This window comes from Labeo rohita, chromosome 11 (assembly GCF_022985175.1).
Source record: "Labeo rohita strain BAU-BD-2019 chromosome 11, IGBB_LRoh.1.0, whole genome shotgun sequence".
Classification (NCBI taxonomy): domain Eukaryota; kingdom Metazoa; phylum Chordata; class Actinopteri; order Cypriniformes; family Cyprinidae; genus Labeo; species Labeo rohita.
Window position 1 is genome coordinate 25359128 of NC_066879.1, and position 22620 is coordinate 25381747.

Genomic DNA, 22620 nt, shown 5'->3' on the forward strand with positions numbered 1-22620 from the left:
CTCGTCACTCCACAGAGAGAAGAGAGGGGCGGGGCGAGCAGAGCTCATTTGCATTTAAAGCAGCCTCGATTAGAATGAGATGATTTTGCAGAGCTGATCTTAGCAAGGTAAAAAGGGTGTTGTTTTACACTACCATTGAGAATTTTTAACCAAAGTATATTGTAGACTTTTTATTAAGACCCTAAAGAATCATATCAACTTGTGGAAAATGGGCATCCGATGACCCCTTTAAAGAGGGAGGGAGGGAGACCGGGAGGTTGCCGCTTGGTTAAAACTCAAGGAGCTCAGGGAAGCGAGAGACGCGGACTCCCGCTGTAACTTTACCTGCTGTTGTCACTGTTGGACAGTTTCTTTAGAAAAAGGAGTGCCGACTTGAATTCCCTTTAAATGTTTAGAAGTTAATAATTGCATGTGTAATTTATAGATCCCCCTCATTTTGACCTGTTATTGAATCATTGGCATGGTTGGGTTTTGGTAGAGAAGGAGACTTCGTAATATACTGATTAAACACGAGTTGTTTCTTTAGTAGCAACGACTGCTGCTTAAAAACCACAAGCTGGTTTCATTACTCCAGAGGAGTGATTAAGGCAGTGATCATTGGACAGTCATTGAGCGCTACCTGAGGGGGTGGCTGTGGCTCAAAACACTCACGAAAACAAGATAAATAATTAACCGCTAACAATCACTTGTTGTTCTGTTTAATCAAGCTATTAATAGTAAAGCTCAGGGGTGGCTTTTGAAAGTATAAAAATTCAAGGTAGTAAACAGCATCTGAATGTTAATTTGTTTGGTGGATTAATTCAGGCCTCCGTTGCCTGAATTTTATGTTGATTATGTTTATGTAATATTTATTCATTTTTAAAATGCACTTTTACATGTTAAAATGTAATTACAATTCGCATAAACAACCCATTATATAAAATCACTGTGGATTTTACAGCAAACAACACACGGCAAGAGATTCATTCCTCAGTATTTTGGCGCTTAGGCCATGAGGCAGTATGCATAATTCTTCAAGATGATCCAGAAATCAATAAGAGATGGATCCTGTAAAAAAAAAAAAGGTGTGGGAAAAACATAAAGTACTGCTCAAAGGCTAAGATCAGTAAGATTTTGAGGTTTTTAGAAGAAAAGTCTTATGAAGAGGCTAAAGCTGCAATAATTTAATCAAATATAGTCAAAAACAGTACACCTGTAATATGTTTTATTTGCAATTTCCAATTGTTATATATTTTACATTTTTATGATAGTAAAACTCCATTTTCAGCTAAGATGATTCCCATCCTTGATCCTTAAGAAATCATTTTAACATGGTGATTTTGCACTCAAGAAACATTTCTAATTATTATTGTTTGTTGAACATGCTTGCTTAATGAAGTGTGGAAAGTTTATGTATGTGTACATTTTCTACAACGTTATTCACGGCATTAGTCTTATGAAACGAGTCGAAAGGTGCAAGATAATAGCGCCCTCTTCGGTTTGCAGAGAACTATTGCCTGTGTGACATGAGGACAGACTTCCCAGAATTCCTCGTTCTGTAAGCGCAGTTGTTGACCTAAAATCAGGGGAACTGTTTTTATGATTTTTGTGGTTTAAATCTGCTTAAGTAACTCGTGCAATGAGTTAGAATTAAGATCTTTTATGCAAGATCCATTAAATTATAGTTAACTAAAGTGTGTGTGAAACCACTATTGAAAATGCATTTAATACAAAACGTTTCATTACCAGCACAATGATTTAAATGAGAAAGCTGAGTTTTAAAACTTACATTCTCTTTCTTTCAGTGGAGACAAGAACATCTGACTCTACTTATAAAGGATTTCATATGATCAGTGTCATGAATTTGCTTATTTGAACAGTGACCTAGATATGGTGCAAAATCTTACACATTACTTATTCATTTTATGTATTAACTTCATTATACTTTCTGGAAACATCTTAAAGTTTTGGAAATTGGGTCAGATTTTTAACTAAGATGAATGGCCTGGTTTACCTAAATTCACCCTCATGGTTAATAAAACAAGTACAATATGCTACACAGTCCTGAATAATGAGATGTCCAGATGACGTTTAGTGCAGCCCTTGAGCAAATTGAGGATAACATAACCCAAACCTCACCAATTAGTTAACACAGACATGCAAGTTACTACTTACTGTATATTGATATAACCATATTTATATAATGTTTATATAAGATAGAGATTTTGATTTCGAAAGAGGTGTATTGTGCTTCCCAGTGCTGCATTAATTAGATCAAAATACAGTAAAATGATAATATTGTTAATGTAAAAGATTCTAATGTAATATATTTTAAAATAGAAGCTTAAGTGAAATAGAATCTATAGAAAATTATACATCTTCACTGCCACCTTTGATCAATTTGATGCATTTATGATGAGTAAAAGTCATTATTTCTTCCAAATAAATAACTTTTACCAACCCCAAACCTTTGAACAATAGAATATATTGATATAGAAATGAAATGTCTATAGAAGAATGTACATTTAAACATAAGTAAGCCATTATAAATGAGTGTGACATGCCACAACAAATTGTTTATCTTAATAAACAGTTTTATTAAAATGAGGCAATCATGAATTTAACATTTTTTTTAATTCAGCATCGTTGGTGAAATAAATATTCAAATGCCTGAAGCATAGTCAAAGTACCAAACGTTTCCAAATTAGTACAATTGTTTTGATTCAATCCTTTCACTAACATCCAAGGCACATCAAACACAATCATGAGTGACTGTTGTTTTTTTCAATATATGAATATAAAACTAATAGTGTTACAAAGAAGGTCATTTTCAGAACTTCACAACTTTAAACAACACAAAGAAACAGAGACAAACAAATACAGACACACTGGATTTCAAAAAAAAAAAAAAGTACTTTGGTTTGTCTGACTATGGTATATAAAGACTAATAATTTCCCCCCCATCTAAAGCAAAATGTAAAATTCAAATTAAGAAGAAAAAACAGTATCTTTGCACATTTGTCTTTTTTATACTGCATACACATCATTCAAATATTTTTATGATTAATCTACAAGCTCAGTTTTTCAAAAAGTGCTGTACTAAAACATAGCAGACCACCACCAGCGCTGTTCTTCTGAGTTTGTGTTACTGCAGACATCTCGACCTGGGCCAAGTCCCCATAATCACATTGTCAAGTGTACCGTGAACCTGCCTGCCCTCCTGCTGACTCTTGCGTCCTCTGTGGACGCCAGGCCTCAGCGTCAAGTTAGTGAGGTCCACTAGTTCCCTCTTGTGAGAAAGCAGTGTCACCATGTGGTCGAGCTTGGAGCGAATGGAGCTGTAGTGGTGCTGCCGCTCTTTGGTGATCTTGAGGAAGCATTCCCTCAGGGTGACGTCTTGTGGGACAACACAGACAGGTGGATGACAGTCCACCTCCTGTATGTTGCAAGTGGATGAAGCATTGGGGTTGCTGCTTGTCGAGGTTTTGGATTTAAGCTTGTCAGCGCATGTTTGCACGCTCACGTCTGCCGTTTGGCAGCCGGTTTGTGTTGAGATGTCGCAGGAAGGTACAGGGGGAGAGATCATCGCATCGACCGTCTGAGTCTGAGCAGTAACATTTGTTGCCGGCAAACAAGGAGGGTCATCCGAGGCGAGCGCTTCCTCTCCGAGTTCTTGCTCGATCCAGTCTTCACCTAGAGTGGAAGTATCAGAAACTGGGTTACCCTTTCTGTCTCGATCTTCAATGTCTTTATTCATCTGTTGGATCTCTGGGGTATGAAGTCTGGCTGGAGTGCTCGTCAGACATTCTGGTTGAGGCTTTGTTGTTCGAGCCAAGTAGGAGGGAGGCGTTCCAGGTGGTTTGAGGACAAGATGGTCATATAAACCGCTGCTTCTGGCACTAGAGGGAGCTCTTGTATTCGATGGCAGTGGCAGGGACTGGGCATACAGGATGCGGAACTCTTCATCGAATTTCTCGGTTATCTGGCCAGATAACTCGATAAGGTTGCTGCTGTTTAGTTTGCCATCTGTCCAGTTAAACCTGTAGATAAAAATGTGCCAACATAAATAGAAAGCGTATAAACAGAACTGGAGCCATATCTATTATGTACTGATTGCCTAACATTTACAAAGTTAAAATCGATTCATTTAATGTAACAGATTACACAATTTCTTTCGAATTATTCTACATTGTCTGAAAGGTTACACCCATGCAAAATAGAAAAATAGCATCAAAATGGCCACTTAGTGAAAGCTAGTGAGGTCTAAACAATATTGGACCACACTGACTTTCAAAAAACACTCAAAAAGACATCGGGCCTCATGCATGAAACACGAGCAGGATGAATTTTTAAATCGTTCGTAAAGGCACTCTGACGTAAACTTTTGAATTCATGAAAATTTTTGTATTTTTAAAATGTTAGTTGGTACGAAAGAACTGCACACCTGCTTTCTACCACGTTAAAAAGTTGCGTAAAACGTTGTTCTTTTTGCTGAACTTGATGACACTGAATTTTAATGCACTGCCATAATATTTATTTACAAGTTTGCCCTGTTTTGCCTTTTTTTGTAGCCGAGTCGATAAAGCTAGGGAAGCCTGTTTCCGCCACTGATTAAAAATTTTTAAAAATGTTATTGCGACTTATCTTACAATTCTGACTTTTTTTCTCAGAATTGCATGCTACAAACTCGCAATTGCAAGAAATAATGTCAGAATTGCATGATAAAAAGTCAGAATTGCAAGTTTTTAATCTCGCAATTCTGACTTTTTTCTCACAACACAATTTTTTTTTTCTCTTGCAATTCTTTTTTTCTCAGAATTGCGAGATATAAACTCACAATTTTGAGTTATAAAGTCCAATTTTGAGACTGATTGCGAGTTTATATCTCATGATTCTGACTTTATAAACTCGCAATTGCGACCAAACAGCGAAGATGTTAATATTACTGGTTACTGCATTTTTATATTCAGTAATATTCTTCATAATTATATAACTATATATTATATAAGTAATACGGATTTTCCAAATCATAGCAACCAAAGCTGGAAAAACGCTGTGCCACCAAAGCTCGTCAGCTTGCTAAAAATGCTTTGGCGGACACACATTAATGTAAAGGGGTCATGACATGAGAAATCAAATTTGCCTTTGCACCATTAAAACATCCTGCAATTTTCATAGCTTAAAACGTCCTCATCATTATAAACAAAGTATTTATTTAATCAAACACCAAAAATGGCTCGTTTGGATCTGAGATGCAAAATGACATCACCCGGGCAAAACATTTGCATAAACACTGCCTCCAGAGCAAGGCAATGACAAATAGTCATCATCTCACCATAGGCCCCGCCCACTGAATACGCTGAAAGCGAGTGTCGTGTTGCGTCAAAAGCACAGAAATTACAATCACTGCTGCTATCTTGTCTACACTGAATACAGTATACAGATGAGCGTTTTCTGAAACAGTCCACGAGCTTAAGTCTGTCGTCAAAAGGACAAATGGAGTGAAAGAACGTTCGCTTTGAGGTGTGTTTTAAACAGCTCGTTCGCGTCTTTGTACAGATATCAGAAGGATCTCAGCGTAAGGAACAAGTGGATAGTCTATTTTTAATGGCATCCCGGATCGTGTTTGAGGATTGTTCAGAGTATTTTGTTTTGTAAACCAGGCACAGTGTCGTGGAGAGTTCACAAAACAATATTTGTTGAAAGATGAAGCAGTACTAGATCTGACTGCAGCTGCATCACAAACTGTAAGTGAATTATTTCATAATGCTGTCTGGAAATGACCATTTTTTTAAATTATATTGTCAAAACATTCACATAATGAGAGGGCTTGAATACTGTTTTCTATGCAGTGACGTTAGCCAATCATAACAGTGGCCAATTCCAGACAAGCCTTAAAAGATCCGCCCAGGTCATTTTAGAAAAAGGGTCAGAATGAGGATTGAAAATAATAATTTTCCCACATATTTATTTACTTATTTTTTGTTCAAAATCTTGGTTAACATTATAAATAAACCACAAGGAACGTATTAAAATAATAATTTAAAAAATCTATGTCATGACACCTTTAATATTTATTGTTAGGCATATGGCCTTTTAGTCTTTTTTGCATTAATTTAATATACTGGAGCCAAACCTGAGAAGGGAGTCTGGAAGCTTCCACTGCGTTCCTGGACATGTAATTTACTCTGTAATTCATAGGTGGAGATTTTGCTAATTGTGAACAAGCGTGCAAGCCCGCCCTACTTACGAATGACTGGAAATCATCAACATACACATTTAATCAAATCTGATGTTTTGAAACGTTTGTGAATCCAGAAGAGAGAGTCTGTTTTTACTCATATATTAACGCATGTTTCATGAATGAGGCACATTTTTCAAAATATATTCTTTTGTGTTGCACAAAAGAAATTCATACAGTTAAATTCAAAAGACAAGATATCATGGAAAAGTGGTCTTGATTACCTATATGAACCTGTGGCCACTCTGTTTCCATCAATTAGCATGAAACGCTCATGAACCTTTCCGGTGATCCGAGCACCTGATCTCATGTAGTAGGTAGAACCTGTTATGGTTCGTACTTTCATTTGCTTCAAAAATAAATAAAATTAAATAAATGTTAAAAAGCAATTATATATAAAAACAACAATATTAGCATGAAGATCTCTTACCAGCAGTTCATCCAGCTGTACACGAAGGTTTTTACACATTTGTAAGAATGAGGGAACAGAAGATTGGTCTAAAAGAATATACACAGGAACTCTACGGCGTGTGCATGCTTCCTGCAGGTCTTGGAAGATGTCCAGGTCTGTCAAGGAGTCTGTCACAATAGCAATCACCTAAGGATAAAAATCACATCTGATTAATGAAAAATTAACCGCAGTAAACGATTCTTTATGCAACTGAGTATTGTTTGGCTAAACATGGTGGGAAATGAATTAACAGCTTAGAGTTTTAGCATCAGTGAACTCGACGTTCTAGCTCATTCGTATGATAGTCATGACTGCACAGCCGCTGGCTACACACCTTGATGATTTCTTATTACATTTGGCCTTTAAGTACATGCAAGCTGGAACAGATCCAGGCTGCCTGGAGGTATAACCTCAATACATTCAGCTCAAAAACCCCTTCATTTGAAGGACTGAAGAGCCTGTTGTGGCACCTCCAGGTTCAGGCCCTTAGAGGTAACAGTTCAGTGTGATAGACGCTTGTGTGCATTCCAACCATTCCACATTTAAGATCCAGAGCACTACTTTGAATAAGTCACACACGTACCCTTGCATCACCTAAAAATCCCAAAGGCTGATTTTTTTGATTAACAGAAGCAAGAGATTTTTTTAAATCATCATAATCTTGAATTCATTGTTATTCTTGTCATTGCTCTTGCTTGGTTTTTGATATAGTTTTAATCCTCTTAGAAGTTTAAACTGAGAAATCTGAAAACAAATTAATTTCCCAACTTAATAACAATAAATCAAAAATAAATTAAGGTGTTATGACATTTAAATATTACTTCTAAATTATTAGTATCTAGTTTTGCTACTTTAATTTTTAATTAATTCAACAGAGGCAGACATCTGTTTCCAATTCATTAGTAGCTAGCTACTCGTTTTTAGCAGCTATAAATACCCGTTTAAAAAGAACTAGAAAAACTGGAATGTATGTAATAGGTACTAGAAATATCTACTGGTAAAAATCAGTACCAGCAACTACCACACACCACATACACACATTCGGAAATGAATGGCTGATATATGAACCACATCTACCATATCGACCTAAAATTAAATCTGGTAAATTAAAATACAAATATGTTACAGGTTACAACAGAATAGTTATTAGTGTTAGTCTCTTTTGGAATAAGTACTAGTATCTATTGAATAGTAAAATTAAAAATATAGTAATTACTATTGGATTACACACTAGTTCATTTAAGAAAGGATACAAAAAACAGAAAAATATAAATAAATAAAATATATCATAGATGTCTTCATTGTACTGATTAAATTATGAATTTATATATATATATATATATATATATATATATATATATATTTATTTGTTTATTTGTTTGTTTTTTATTTTTTTTTTTTTTTTTTAAATCAGCATGAAAAATACCTCTTTGGCATTTTTTATCATCCTCCTGGCTGCTTCTTTGCAACTATAAATGCACTCTCCATAACTCGGCTGGAAGTAGGCGACGGCACGTGTTACTCCACGGAAGGACCCTGCAGTGAATGCTGGCCAGCCCATCTCTAAAACTGGAGGCTCAATATCAGAGACTTCTGGAAAATAAGTAACAGATGAGCAGTCCAGTGTGCCAGATTGGTCCAAATGAGAATCGTCTCCAATCAAAGACACTGATTTGGGCACTACAGCAGCGCGGGAAATCCGCCTGATCTCTTCGTCGGAGAGAAAGTTGGGGATTCTCTCTTTCTGCAGGAATCCCATAAAGGACTCGACTCCACCGGAGACCAGCTCCTCCAGAGCGAGTCGGTGTCTCTCATTGTAAAGTTCTTTTAAGTTTAGGTCCTGGCCTGTCCTCGGTGTCCGCCAGCCCGGCGAATCCTCAAGACATTGGGAAAGAGCCATAACTGAAAGTTTTTTAATCCCACTAACGTTTCCACAGATGAATATTACAGTCTGACACCTGTATCCTGTACTTTCAGAGGTCCCATCCCACCGCCAAACGGCCATTGGTCGGGATGTTGTTGCCAGTCAAGTTGTTGCGTCACGTGTCCGCCAAGTAGGAACGCCATTGGACAATCTGCTCTGCGCCTATTGGCCAAGAGTTTGAATTCGGAGGCAAACAAAGGCGGCGTGTGTGATTCTCCGCTGTGTTGTTGAATGTGAAATACTCACGGTGGTGTTGTGAAACTAAATGGCCTCATAAAATACAGGTAATAATACACCACATAAACACTAATATAAAGTCGGTTAAGATTATTGCAGCATGTCTAAGCAGCCCTCCTCCAAAACTCCCATTGTTCGTAGATTGTTATTTCTGCATAACGTTATATACTGTTTATAACAATATCAAAGTTGCTATTAAAACAAATGTAGTAATCTTAATCGGTAATAAGATATATTACCTGAATAAACCATGGTGGTACTGTAGTCTATATATTTTTTTACGCACAGGCACAAACTTTAAAGACAATTTATTAGCATCTTAACATCAACCCAACATTTCTGCCATTATTGCTTGTAAAAATACAGTCAAAAAGGTCATGTTGTCACACTATAGGCATGCTTTTCAGCAAAATTTAAAGAGCAAAATAATTCATATAGCAGCTATAATATAAAAGATAACATTAAATCATCCAATCACTCTAACAAATATTTTCACTGACTGTGTTTTGATTGTATGGAAGTGTGATTGTTTGATAGCTATAGCAGGAAAATATATTGAAAAAAATTCTACTTTTCATCTAGGTGTTTAAAACAACATTAAATTACTGCAAGAGAAAACACACATTATGCCATTTGGCTTTTGACTCTAAACCTTATTACTAAAATATAGTCTCTGTGACAGCTAACCTCAGTTTCCTCTATGTAACATTGATAAATCTAAGCTATATTCATTGTGCATTTACACTAGAAAATGCACATTTTGTGCCGAGGTCTTAATGAAGGAAAAGCCCAAACCGCATGGCAACCGTCTCGTAATGGACAGTAGGTGTTTTCGGGCTTTATCCAATCAGATTCATCTCTGCCTGTACTGTCAAAAAAAAAAAAAAAAAAAAAAAAAAAAAAGGCTGCACATCTGAAGGTGTAATTGCCACTGTGGCGTGAGGGGGGAGCCCCTGGATAGCAGGTCTTCCACCATGTCCTAAGAAAAGAAAAGTAAAGACTTGGAAACATTATACGTATTTTATGTGCGCACATAGCCTACAAGGACTGAGTATCACACAACCTGTTGATAATAGACAGGCCGGTGTTTGTTGCACTCTGGTTGACTGGCTGTTATCAGTTCAGAGAGCACAACAGTAGGCTGTGGGAATCTCAGATTTACTTTCACCTTATATGACCCTCTTAGAAAGAAGTAGTAACCACTGTTTATGAAACTGTTAATGGTTAAAATGGCAGAACCAAGGTCACATTTGCACACAGCTGTGCATATTTATCAGCATTAGTAATAAACTGTATACATATATTTCTGGTGGAAGATAACAACAACAATAGTAATAGTGGCAAAACCACTAAAATTGTCTCTCCACTAATAATAATAATAGTACGCCAGATAAAAATAATAACTGTATTTAATTGTATGTTGCACAACATCAACATCATCCATGCTATTTTATCCTATTCCATTGATAATACCAATAGTACTTGCATTCTGTTGCATATTAATTTCCCCTGGCCATGGTTGTGTAGCACTGGAGATCATATTCTATTCTATTCTATTCCAATATTAGTATGTACAGCATGCTGCACAACAATTTTCAATTTGGTTTTGTGGCTAATGAGATTCTATTCTATTCTAATAACGTGCATTCTTTTGCACGTTGCACGTTCATTTTCCCCACTGTCTGTTCTGTTGTAGTTTAATAATAGTAATAATAATAATAATATCAATTGCGCGTTGCGGATCAGTTTCCAGACTACAGAGATTGTGTTTTATTTTACTGAATGTTATTGCATTGTTATATTGCGGGTAGTATTTCATAGTGCTATCCGTGCGGATGAGACAAACACGCGTTTGTAGTACATGTAGTAGGCACATGCTCACGATCGGTATAGTAGGTTGTTTTCCCCCCTCGTCCTTATACGACCTACTGACCGAAAGCGCTGCTCCATATTTCTGGCTATATTAGACATTTGCGCATGAGTCACTCCCTTCAGTGTGTCTGCTCAGCCCGTCCTAGAACAGAGAGGGGTAGGATCAGGATTTTGGGTTTGGGTGACGCGTTTTAATCACGTGCCCTTATTTGAGAGCGCCTGGCGTACATTTCTTTCCCTTCTCGCCACTCCAGCAGCGCCCATGTCAGCCGGGCACATAATCAGTGTGCCATAAAGCAGTAGATGCTCCTTATCGCGGTGACCCGACGGGTTCACTTTAGTTCACAGGGTTCATCTGAGGAGAGGTCTCGGCCCCTCCTGTTCCCCCGAGACCCGGAGCGGAGCGAAACCTAAATGTTATTCATTTCTGTATCAATAACGGATTTCCATTCGCAGTCACCAGAGCCGACGAAAAGGTAGGGAACTTTGACTTTTCAAAGAAGTGAAAGCGATTTATTTCGGCGACGCGAACAGTCTTCAAAAGTAGTTCTAGAGGAGAGAAGCGTGCCTTGTTATTCTACTCATATGCGGCGGGTGAAGTCGCCTCTATGTATAAAATGGCGACAGTAGATGGGAGTGCTTAGTTAAAAATTTTGGTAATAGCCAAAATATTGCGCCGCGCTCCACACACTCAAACTCCCGAGAAACGTCTCGCCGGATGGAGGTTACTAGTGCCTCAATACGAAGCGAAGGGGTTAACTTACCAGTTTGTTACAGTTTGTTACTCAATGTTCTCGTCTGCTTCCAATTTGATTATTCGCACGCTACAGCGTGCCTATGTGATGTTACTATAGCCTGTCCATTTCGGAGCGTCACGCGTCAGATTTCGACTTCAAACGGGGGTCAAAATGGGACCCGTGGCTCGGATTGATCGCCGGCGAAGAGCACGGAAATACTGGCGCATAATCGATTTCCAAAAGTGATCTTTACGATGACGAACCTTTCGGGGGTGCCTGTAGTTCGAAGCTGGTGCACATCGAGACAAGCACACGCTATCAACTGTTAATGGGTACAGAATGTACTCAAACTCGGATTTAACTCCAGATCATAACCCTGGCTCCGATACCACTCGTTATAAATCATTCTTTAGAATCACAGGCTCTCAGGGCATTTCTTCTCAACTCTCTGCCTCAAGCCTGTCTCTACCATAAACAGCACTTGCCGCCAAAGCAGCCACTTTTTGAAAGTTAGCAGGCGGAATAACGTTGTAAAATGGGATGCCTGCTTTCTGCAGGTCTCTTAGCATGCAGTGTGTTTTGGGTGAACGTCTGTTCCCCAGTGGGAATAGTGTTCTGGTCTGCAGTGTTGTAATAAGGCAAGGCAATATTGCCTTTCATCCTGAATTTGAGCAATTAGGACAGTAAAGCGTTTCGAACGTGACCTTCCCAAAGTATCTGTGCCTACAGACTGGGGAAAATGCAATTTGTACATACATGCACACAGTTTGCCCTTTATTATTGTGTCAGATTAGAAGAGCGTGACGGGACTAAATGTTAAGTCGCTTCACTGTATGTTGTTTTCCAGTAAAAGCGGCCAGTTTATGTAATATTCCTTGAATTAAGAGAGGGGAATCGTCTGGCTAATGCCAACTGGATTTCTAAGCAGAATTATAATTATGGAGGCTCTACATCCTCCATCCGTGCTATAAAAGCAGTCAGAATGATTAAATTATTTATAATGAAAAGCTCACTGTGCATGTAATAACAAAAATGCCCTTCTGTGATATCTCACATTACCTTATTAAATTTGTAAATCTAAAGAGTGGATGAATGTCATCCTATTGAGCTCCACAAAAGGAGCATATCCCCAAAAGGTCCCTGAAAAGCCCGTATTAACCTCGGGTACTTTTTGAGACAAACTTTTGGCTTAACGGCGGAGTGTCGGCCGTACAAGTATTTCAGCTGCTCCAGCGGCGTTTTGTATGGAGGAGCCTGGCATTCGCCGAGACCTGGCACTTGACTCAGTACAATTCATGGTGCTCCGCCATCTTTCTTTTTTGTAACTAATGAGTGTGTCGCACCGGTGATCAAACTCAGCACATCGCATCAATGATTATTTCTCTCTTATTTGCAGGCTTGCGAAGTACTTTCTTTCACGTGCGAATTTCTAAATCTCTGCCGCAGGGAGATTTTTTGCATCGAAGTAATTCTGAAAACGCAAATCGTGCCTTTTGTAAAAAATTCTGGGGTGCTCTGTTCAGGACGAAAAAAGAAAGAAAGAAAGAAAGACAGAAAGAAAGAAAAATCTGCCATGATTACACAGAGCGGAAAAAGGGACGGATCCTCATTTGTTTCCAATTTGTATATTGGCATAAACAAATAGCACAGTCAAATAAAATATTTGGAGTTTTGTCGCTTTTGGGTTGGAGGGCTACAAAAAATGTCCCCCAAGTGTGTGTTTTTTTGCTGAAGAATAGAGGATTTAGTCCCCTCTGTGTGTTGTGGGCAAGGAAAGGGAAAGGAGAGGGGTTGCTATGGCAATGTTAACACATGAGTGGCAGCGCAGACTGGCCTCCCAAGAGTCCGTGCAGCAGTCACCGAGGTAAGGGGGGCAAAGCGGGCACTTCTGATGGCACCCAGCTTTCTGTAGTACTCGCATAAGCTCCATTGACTGGATTTCAACATAAACACAGCAGCCCAGGAATAGCTGATGGTACGAACGCCTGTGTTGGTGGCATTTTGCTAATGAGTCACATCCTATAATGAAGGTGAACTGTAGGATGCCTGAGCGGGGCTTCGGTCTCTACATAATTAATGTGGATGTGTTTGACGCCGTCACTGATATAGCTCGTACAATGATGGCATGTAGTCACATGCCCATCTTACGTACTGGCACACACATTCAGGAAATATTTCAATGGCATGCAAGCATTGAGGGCACTGCATATGGCTTCCGGCTTAGTGTCATATTTCCCTGGTAAATGGGAGCGCCATTGTGTAAAATGAAGAAAAATGGTCACGACAACCCCGTATGCTGACCTCCTTTTTTCTAGTACTTATAGAAATGTAATTATTACAGCATGTGTGCGCTGACCTTTGTTATGGCTGCTCGGCGTTAAACAAAAGTCTCATTCACGCAGCACTTGTGAAAGATGGTCATGTTAAAAATCGACCGATATCCTTATTCAGCTCGGCCTCATGTAATAAAGCAGATCCAGTCTGAGAAATAAAAGAGGGACGTCATGATCGTGTCTGGGAGCACTGTGTATTTTAAGCCGTTTTTTTTTTTTCTTTCTTTTCTTTTTTTCCTGAATGGTTTCCTCCTTTATTTAAAAGACAGCTGGAAACGGTGGAAAAAAATATATACACATGGACACCACATTGTTTTTACCCAAAATGTATTTATAGTCTAATGAAAGGAAAGCTTACGAAAATTCAGACAAGTCCGAGAGATTTAATCAGTACGCGTTACTCATCTCGTGCCAGTTTTTGAAGATGGATGTTAGGATACGTACACAGCAATAAGTTTATTACATATGGCGGATGCTCAGATTAACAGTCAATATGAGATATTTACATAATTGTTAAAGCGAAACGGGAGGAAAAATGTGAACCGCAGATGAACTTTATCCTAAAATGCTCCCGCACTGCCTGAAGTGTAGCGTGTGGAGGAGTGCACCAAAAAAGAAGAGGATTTAGGGGGTGTGGGAGTGTGTGTGTGTGCTTGTGTGTGTGAGCACATGATCAAATAAAAGAGAAGTGGGTGCAATATGGCATGTAAGAATACAAACACACTCGCAGCTTCAAAAAATGTGACTGTTTATAACATTCTGTTTATTTTAGACCCCTTATCATGAAAAATTTTTCCTGAGCACATTATGTTGCTGTGCAGAAAAATAGAGATTTTATTTCAGCGGCCTTATGAAAGATTTCCATGCTGAGAGTCTATTGATATCTTTGTAGGCTCATTCAGCGTGATCCCGTGTAATAAAGGACGTCCAGTCCGGGATGCTTCGGCCTTTAATCAATAATGAGAGAGGATCTTTTATTATGTAAGGCCCGTATTGCCAGGCCTTTGGCCTCACGCTGCATTTAATACCGTGCATCACTATCTAAAATGTTCAAGCAGAGCCAGCCTTATTAAATGTGTAACACGTAACATGATGTAATATTTCAGTTTCAAACTGCTCAAAGACGCAAATGTAGGTCAGTGTTGTTGTGCTAATTTTCAACCAAATCCACTGCGTGCCTTGACTCCACAGGTTGCCGGGATAAAAAGGCCTCCGGTTTCTCCGCTAAAGCTACGAAAGTACAGAGGCGCACAGTAGCAGGATAGACTGTTTTGTGTGAGGCTGGTTCACCCCGGTGCTGAAACACGAGGCCTCTCTTTCTGAGTTCCCTTTTCAATAGCTCACTGTCTGGAAACCTCTTGTCCTGTGTCTAATCGCACGTCTCGGTTGCCAGATAAAGCATCCCATTCTTTGACGAGTGACCTGTTTTTTTATATAACATTTTTGAACCATCTCTTGCTTGTCCGGTGCTAATCAGGCTAGTGGTTCAAAGCTTGGGTGGTGGAGTCCTCTAGATATTGCTGTGTCTGTTGTGGTTAAATAACATTTTATGGTTTATATTAGAAGAATCTGGACAGCAGATTTTTCTTGCCATCTGAGAGACTGGTAGGTGCCCTCATTCGTTCAGACGAACTCCACAAGATTTTAACTCCGCTGGAACTATTTCAGCTTTATAACAAATATAAAACTCGTGCATGCAAGATAAGCTGCACACATTTTAGGAACAAAGACTGATTTTTGTTCTATTCGGGCCAAAGTTTCTGTACACACAGTGTTAACGTTATTAAGCAACTTTCTGTTTAGTTTCTATTCAGAGACGCCTGGTGCTTTTTCAATAACCCTGATTCATTGCAGGGGTTAACATCCATTGATGAAATCTGAGTATCATGGACTCGTAAGCAGGCTGAACATACAGTAAATGCCCACGTCTGGATGCAGGGAACCAGGATTACAGCATAAGATGCTGGTGACCTAGTTTTATTTTTATTTATTTATTTTTCTGGCAGGAAGGCAGCCGTCATGAGAAATAAAAGAGTCAGTTGCAAAAGAGTACGTCATGGCCATGTCTGAGAGCACTGTGTATTTTAGGCAGTGTTTTTTTTTAAGACAGCTGGCAATATTAAAAAAAAACATACACATGGACGCCACATTGTTTTTATCTAAAATGTATTTGTAGTCTGATGAAAGAGAAGGTCAAGGAAATTTAGAGCTAAACACCAAACAGCAGTCTTGGGTGGTTTAATTAGAATCTTTCGCAACTGCATAATGCATGGAAAATCAAGTATTATATTACTAGATTTATTCAAGTATTGAAATTGCTCAAACAAGATGAACTAATTTATGTGCTCTGCTATCACCTTTTAAGATGGAGACAACAAATACTTTCACAATCCTTTTTTTTTTTTTTTTTTTTTTTTTTTAAAAAAAGCTTACAGTAATTATTATTTTTTGTTTCAAGCACATAAAGTCAGCTACATATGGTGGATGTAAGAATCATTACAACATATTTACATATTTTTGAAAACAGAACAGGCGGAAAAATGTGAACCACGTATGAACTTTATCCTGAAATGCTCCCTTACTGCTTGAAGTGTAGTGTGTGGAGAAGTGCAAAAAAAAAAAAAAAAAAAAGATTTGGAGTGTGTGTAAGAACATATATAGATATCACAGAGATCTGGTTTTGATGTGCTATGTAGGAGTACAAACAAACACATTTTTGGAAACAAACATTTTTGGAGTATATTTATAACAAGAAACAGTATCTTGCTATCTGTTTATTTTAGGTCCCTTAAAATGAAAACATCTTACAAGCACATTTAGTTCATTTTAGCTGCTCATAAAAAATCTAGATTTTATTTCAGCGCATCAGTGTTTCTGCTCTTAATATTGAACTGTATTTAGCTTTTCTAGAAAAAGGTAAATGGAGTTTTAACTTCATATTAGTGATTTGATTATAATAAACATTAAACAGTGGTTGGTCAGAGCATCTCAATAAACCGTCTCTCTTTTGGGACAATTTTTTTTTCTGCGTATCCCATGCTGACATTAATTTCTATTTCCTATCATGGTGTTCTATATCAAAATGTCATGTTTTTTCTCCTTAGGTTCACAGGGAGTTGTTACTTCACTCCCTTTTGCAATGGGAAGTCCTGATAGCTGAAAATTTCACCAATTTCTGGTTCATCACGGCTGGCTGATGACACCTCAACTCCATACAATTCCAGTATTTGTTTCTAACTCTTCACTCATCTGCACAATCCAACACTATGGCCAGCAAGAGGAAATCCAGCGTTCCCTGTATGATTCCATCAAAAAGCAAGCACATGCGGGAGGACATCATACTAGGATGCTTACCTGAGCTCCTGCCCACGATACCCGAAGACAGCATCCTCAGTATCTCTTCAAAAGATGAGGATACGCAACGATTCCACGATCTGTCGAAAGCCGAACCGAAGATTTCATGCTGGGAAAGGGGAACATACAGCTGCCCTCTGTGCTGCTTTGAGTCTGGAGACTTGAACCTGTTTCTTCACCATATGGACAACTGTCACATGGACTTTCATGCTCAACCAAACTTCTACTGCCTGTCTTGCAAGGTTTCAGCTGTGAAGTTTGAAGGCCTCGCTTTACATAACGCAAAATCACACCCTGAACTCCATACGGCGCACAAGAGAGTCTCCTTGCAGGTTACCAAACGAGATGGGGCTATCACAGTGGAGCAAACCCTGTTTACAGAAGAGGATTTAAGTGAATCCGGAATATCCATTACCAAGACACCCATAATGAAAATGACCAAAGGGGGGCACAAAAAAATTGTCGTCTCCCATACCGTCGAGGTACAGCGGGCCGAGCCTAGCAGCGACAAGCCCGCAACTGTAACCAATGGCACTTCAGTAAGGACCTTACCCCTAACAACATCACCACATATCATCGGTGGCATCAGTGCCTCTCCGGTCCACAAAATCCCCAACGCACTCGGGATACCAGGGATGCATAACCGCGGTCCTCTGTGGAACTCTAATCCGTCATCGCCCGATTCAAACGCTGATCTCCCAAAGGTCATGATCCCTCTAAGTAGCATCCCCACCTACGATCCAGCCATGGACTTGAGCAGTTTTCTTAAGACGTCATTTGGTAAGTTCCCTTACCCCACCAAAGCAGAGCTCTGTTACTTGACAGTGGTCTCTGGCTTCCCAGAGGAGCAGATCAAGCTCTGGTTCACGGCCCAAAGGCTGAAGCAAGGGATCAGCTGGTCTCCTGAGGAGATCGAGGACACGCGTAGAAAGATGTTCAACACTGTATTCCAGGCCACACCGAAAACGTCACGGAATCAGTCGCATCACCCCATTTCCCAACACTGTGTTTCTGTCCAGTCCGCCTCTTTGAGTTCCAACTACATGAAACAGATACCAAAGGGAAGTGTAATGGGTTGGAAAGGAGGGGTCATAGTCAGCCAGCCTAGTGTGACCCAGGCCACATCCCTTAAGCAGCAGCCAGTGGTCCAGACGCCACAGGTAAACATCCATCATGCTGTCATCACCAAGGAAACTGGAAATGAATTATCTTGTCGGACAGCTGAGAACTGCAACGTTGCAGGTAGAGGAGGTAGCGTTAGCAATCATGGACACACTGGAAAAGGTGAGACTGGCTGCAGCTCGTCCATCAAGCCTAGCGCTAGCTGCTTGCCTGGCGTTCCCAAGAGTCAAAACAGCAGTTACACCGAGGGCAGCATTATGACTCTGACAAACATAGTCAGGAAAATTGACTGTCACGTCAATGACAGGAACGCAAATTGCACCAGCAAATCTAACATCAGTCCAACTTCCATTTATGGGCAACAGAAAGCATCCAGTAATGCGAAGGAAAACAGCAACAGCAGCTTTGCAACCACCAGCAAATTTAACAACGGAAGCACTTATAAAAGCACCAGCCACAGTACTATTTGCACTAAAAGGGAGGGAAACATCTTAGACCACACCAGCAAAAGCAACACTGACACTAGTGTCATCTGTAGCAGCAGCAGCAGCAACATACAAACTGAAGAGTTTATACCGCCCCTGGTCCCACAGCCTGGAAGTCTCATGGATCCGTCCCTTGGAAAGGGCAAGGTATTACCTGAGCAACCAGTGACTTTGAAGCAAAGCTTTATCCATAACTCATTCCCAGAACAAAAGCAGTTTCTTGCACCCCAAGGTCAACCATACCACGTACGTACTTTGACAGACTCCCAGTCCGCGATGGCGGGATCATTTAGTAACTTGCCCCAGAGCTCCCTTCAGTCCAATTCATGTCTTCAAGAGGAAACGAGTCAACACTCCTCTCCATCCCTTCCTGCTCCTCAGGAGCAGCATTCTCCAAAAACCCTGCTGGGAGCACCTCAGGTCCAGTCCACAGACTTTACTGCCGTCCACTACAAGGAACATGACCCCAAGCACTTACCTGCCTTAGACAAAGACTCTAAGCAATCACATTTTGATAAAGAGAGGTTGCACAGAAACGTAACGCAACAAGAAAACGAAGGAAGGCTTTCCGAACAGCACAGCGGAATTACGAATACATTTTACAAGGCTGACAAGAACGAGCATAGCAACCTAATTAACACACTACACACCTTCACAAACGATAACACTAACAAGGCCAAACAAGGCATGCCGCTTTTACGACAGTACATACAGGAAGTGCACCAATGGGAAAGCAACAGCAACTATCACGAAGAGTTGAACGTGAGCCCAATGAAGATAAACGTAATAGCGTTGAACAAAGATGAGAGTTTGTACAAGACCAACAGCAAGCAGCTAATCAGCAAGCCGTTGGAGAGCTTGATCAACGATGGTGGTCCCAGCCATAAAAACGAATCTTCAGACTGGCACAAAAGCTACCGGCATCTACCGGTGGACTCTGAGGAGCGCATATCTGATATAGGTAACACTGAACCACATCAACCGGATAACCTTGCGGGGCTGGAAACGGAGCAAGCGAAATGTGACCTACGCCCGGAGCGGAAAAGTATTTTTCAGAGCCTAGACTCTGAAACTCCTACGCTGCCGCTAAAGAAAAAATCAAAGGAGGCTACGATGGATTTAGACAAATCAACTACAGGAGAACAAGACTACTGGGAGATAAAAGATGAGGAGCGTCAGCAACCGATGGGCAACCAGAGTTTGAGGGGGCATCAAGCGCAAGACAGTCAATCAAGGTAATGGCTGCAGACCACTGATCAGTTCATTCGAGAAAAATAGAAAAGCTAATTTTGAGCGCCTTCCCAAGAGACGCATTGTAGTTTTTCTAGCAACTGACTTGTTGAGACTGACTGAGTCTTCAACTGCTGTCTACTACTCTTGGATTGTCACATCACATAGCTGCGTTTAAGGCAATCAAAGAAGCGCAAATTTTAAAATTAGTTTAATTGGGAAACGGGAATTAAATTATGTGCATATTAACAACTTTTGGCCTTTTGATCAACTTATTTTTGATACGGTATTTCGAATTAGGCACACGCACATGATTATGTGCTTTATTTAAAAGGCTATTTTTGGCGTTAGTGAAGACAGAGCTAATGAATTATAGATTTACTCAAAGTGTGTCTTAACGTGAATAAATGATGAAAATTGTGTGTAGCAAAGTGCTGGACTCTCGGATCTCTCATGGAGTTCACGGCGCGATGCTGTTCGTTGTGTTTACACGTCTTTTTCTCCTCTACAGGGACTGTCTGAGAGGAGAGCTTCTGAAAGTTTAAGAACGCCGCTCCGTGAGACGAAGAGGCCGAGGATCCCGTATTCATCCTGAACATTAACGTTTCTTGTTTTCTTTAAATATGACAGCCGATGAGATTGTAACACATTTTTTGTGATGGTCAGTGGACTTGAGTTTTCGGAAAAAGACGGCCCAATCCAGAAAGTAGCCGCTACAAATGTAGGTCTGATTTGATTTAGGTAAACTCTGTGTAGGAAACTATGATGTATATGCTTGAAACTGCACTATCGAGGGTGTACTGGACGTTAGGAATGTCGGTTAGATATTGTGATACTTTGTAACATGTCAGATAATCAGCACTTCTGCAATGCCTTGGGTTTTACCATATTCGTTGGGGTATTCCAACCCGTTTTTTTCCTTTCTTCATGTCCAGATCAAATAAGTTTAAGTCCATGGCTTATTTTTTCACACAACATCGAGCAGTTAGCGACAAATCATGCACTATAACTCGCTTTAGTGGTGTCTGTCTGCACACACAACAAATTGGCCAGACATTGCCTTAAACGTCACCTTTCTATTTCTATGACTGGCTGCACAAACAAGCTTTTCAGCAACTGTGTTGATGTGTGTATAAATTGGGGATTTGAAATCCCAACAGAACTGCTGCTATATCTTCGGAGGTGTTTTTTTATAAGCATTAACAAGACTATTATATGTGAAAAGCTAAAAAAAAAAAAAAAAGAAATGTTAATTTATGGTGGAGAAAGTTTAAAACGGTGTGCTTACAATCCGAGGGGTATTACAGTTCTCACAGACAGTCAGATTAAGTGCTCTGCTAACTGGATATTCCCTGTGTTTGAGTTGGGCTACGATATATAGATATATATAGTATATATATATATATACACACACTCACATTATGCATCATTTATATGCTGCTAAGTTCAAACCATCCAAAGTGAAAAACAGGTGCTTTTCATCCCTTATTATTTGCATTTGTATCCAACGTGGTTTCTCTTTTAAAAGTTAACATAAAGATACTATCTGGACTTACAGTATTACCTTCCCGTCAGTTCCCATTGTGCAGGTCTGTCTAAAAGAACACAGTGCACTGGAGTGTTATCCTTTCTACACATTACAAATCTTTTGGTAATAAATGGAGAATGTCAAATTTAAGAACTAGAGTCTTGAATGTATTTCACGCCATTGAAAGATACACACAACGACATCAGCAACGTAAAGTAGAAGCACATTGGTGCGGATTGTTTAATTGCAGCCTTCTTTGACTAAAACGAAGCACATGCTAACGGTCGACGCGCTGTCGCTTAAAGAGAGCGCGGGAGAAGAAAACCATCTCGAGGGAATAAATGATTAGAATACTTTCCTGAGCGCAAGAGTCACACAGAGGTCCCGGGTGCACTTTTCAAAAGGAATGAAACCTTGCCTAAGACTACAGCTTGGCTAATACATCATACAGGCCGTTCTTCCAAGACAAACAGGCAGGGTCTTTTTACGCTCCCCCTCCGAGTTCTTCCTGAGGCCTGTTCTCAAAGCAAGACTCGGAGCTCGTTTCACACGGTTCTGGGAACACAGGAAGCTCTTCGACCCGTGCATCAAGTTTTTGTTAAAGCACACCCATTATGGCACGTGAAAGACTTTAAAAACTTAACACAAGGTACAGGATAAGTTGTAGGGTTTTATTTTTAAATAACCTACAATTGAGCAAAAAAAAAAAAAAAACAAAAAAAAAAACAACATGATCAGAAGTTATGGCATGAGCTCGATAAGATGGAAAAGGTTACATGGCTGCCACTAACAACATTTCTTTCCAGACCAGAGTGAAAAAACAAAACGATTGTTAAAATCCATGTTAAAACAAGTCTATTCTTAAATCTTGATAATTACAAAAAAAAATAAAATAAGTGAAACAGCTTAAAAATAACACGAACTTTGTTTTTGGCAATGTTGATTTCCCTCACATACCCTTCAGAACTAAAAACCCTTTCGCCATACCCTGAAATAATACATCCTAATAGTGATATTTTCAAGTAACAGATACAGGAGTTTCTTTTTTTTAATCCTATGGAAACAGTCATTACACATTAAGTTAAATCCAGATGGAGACTCAAAGCCATGAAGACACAATCTGTAGG

General features: G+C 39.6%; 2 protein-coding genes across 2 annotated transcripts; one reads left to right on the forward strand and one right to left on the reverse strand.

The window, feature by feature from the left end:
• Positions 1 to 2592: 2592 nt before the first annotated feature.
• fam83d (family with sequence similarity 83 member D) lies at positions 2593 to 11603 on the reverse strand. Its single transcript, XM_051122159.1, has 5 exons — positions 11469 to 11603; positions 8098 to 9811; positions 6651 to 6818; positions 6445 to 6569; positions 2593 to 4019 (listed from the first exon to the last, which is right to left on the reverse strand). Exons 2-5 carry the CDS (start codon positions 8674 to 8676, stop codon positions 3125 to 3127), a joined length of 1767 nt encoding a protein of 588 aa, XP_050978116.1. The 5' UTR covers positions 8677 to 9811; positions 11469 to 11603; the 3' UTR covers positions 2593 to 3124.
• On the forward strand, positions 10923 to 22597 carry zhx3a (zinc fingers and homeoboxes 3a). Its single transcript, XM_051122157.1, has 3 exons — positions 10923 to 11180; positions 16879 to 19970; positions 20477 to 22597. The coding sequence occupies exons 2-3, from the start codon at positions 17041 to 17043 to the stop codon at positions 20508 to 20510; spliced, it is 2964 nt and encodes a 987-aa protein (XP_050978114.1). The 5' UTR covers positions 10923 to 11180; positions 16879 to 17040; the 3' UTR covers positions 20511 to 22597.
• Positions 22598 to 22620: the final 23 nt, after the last annotated feature.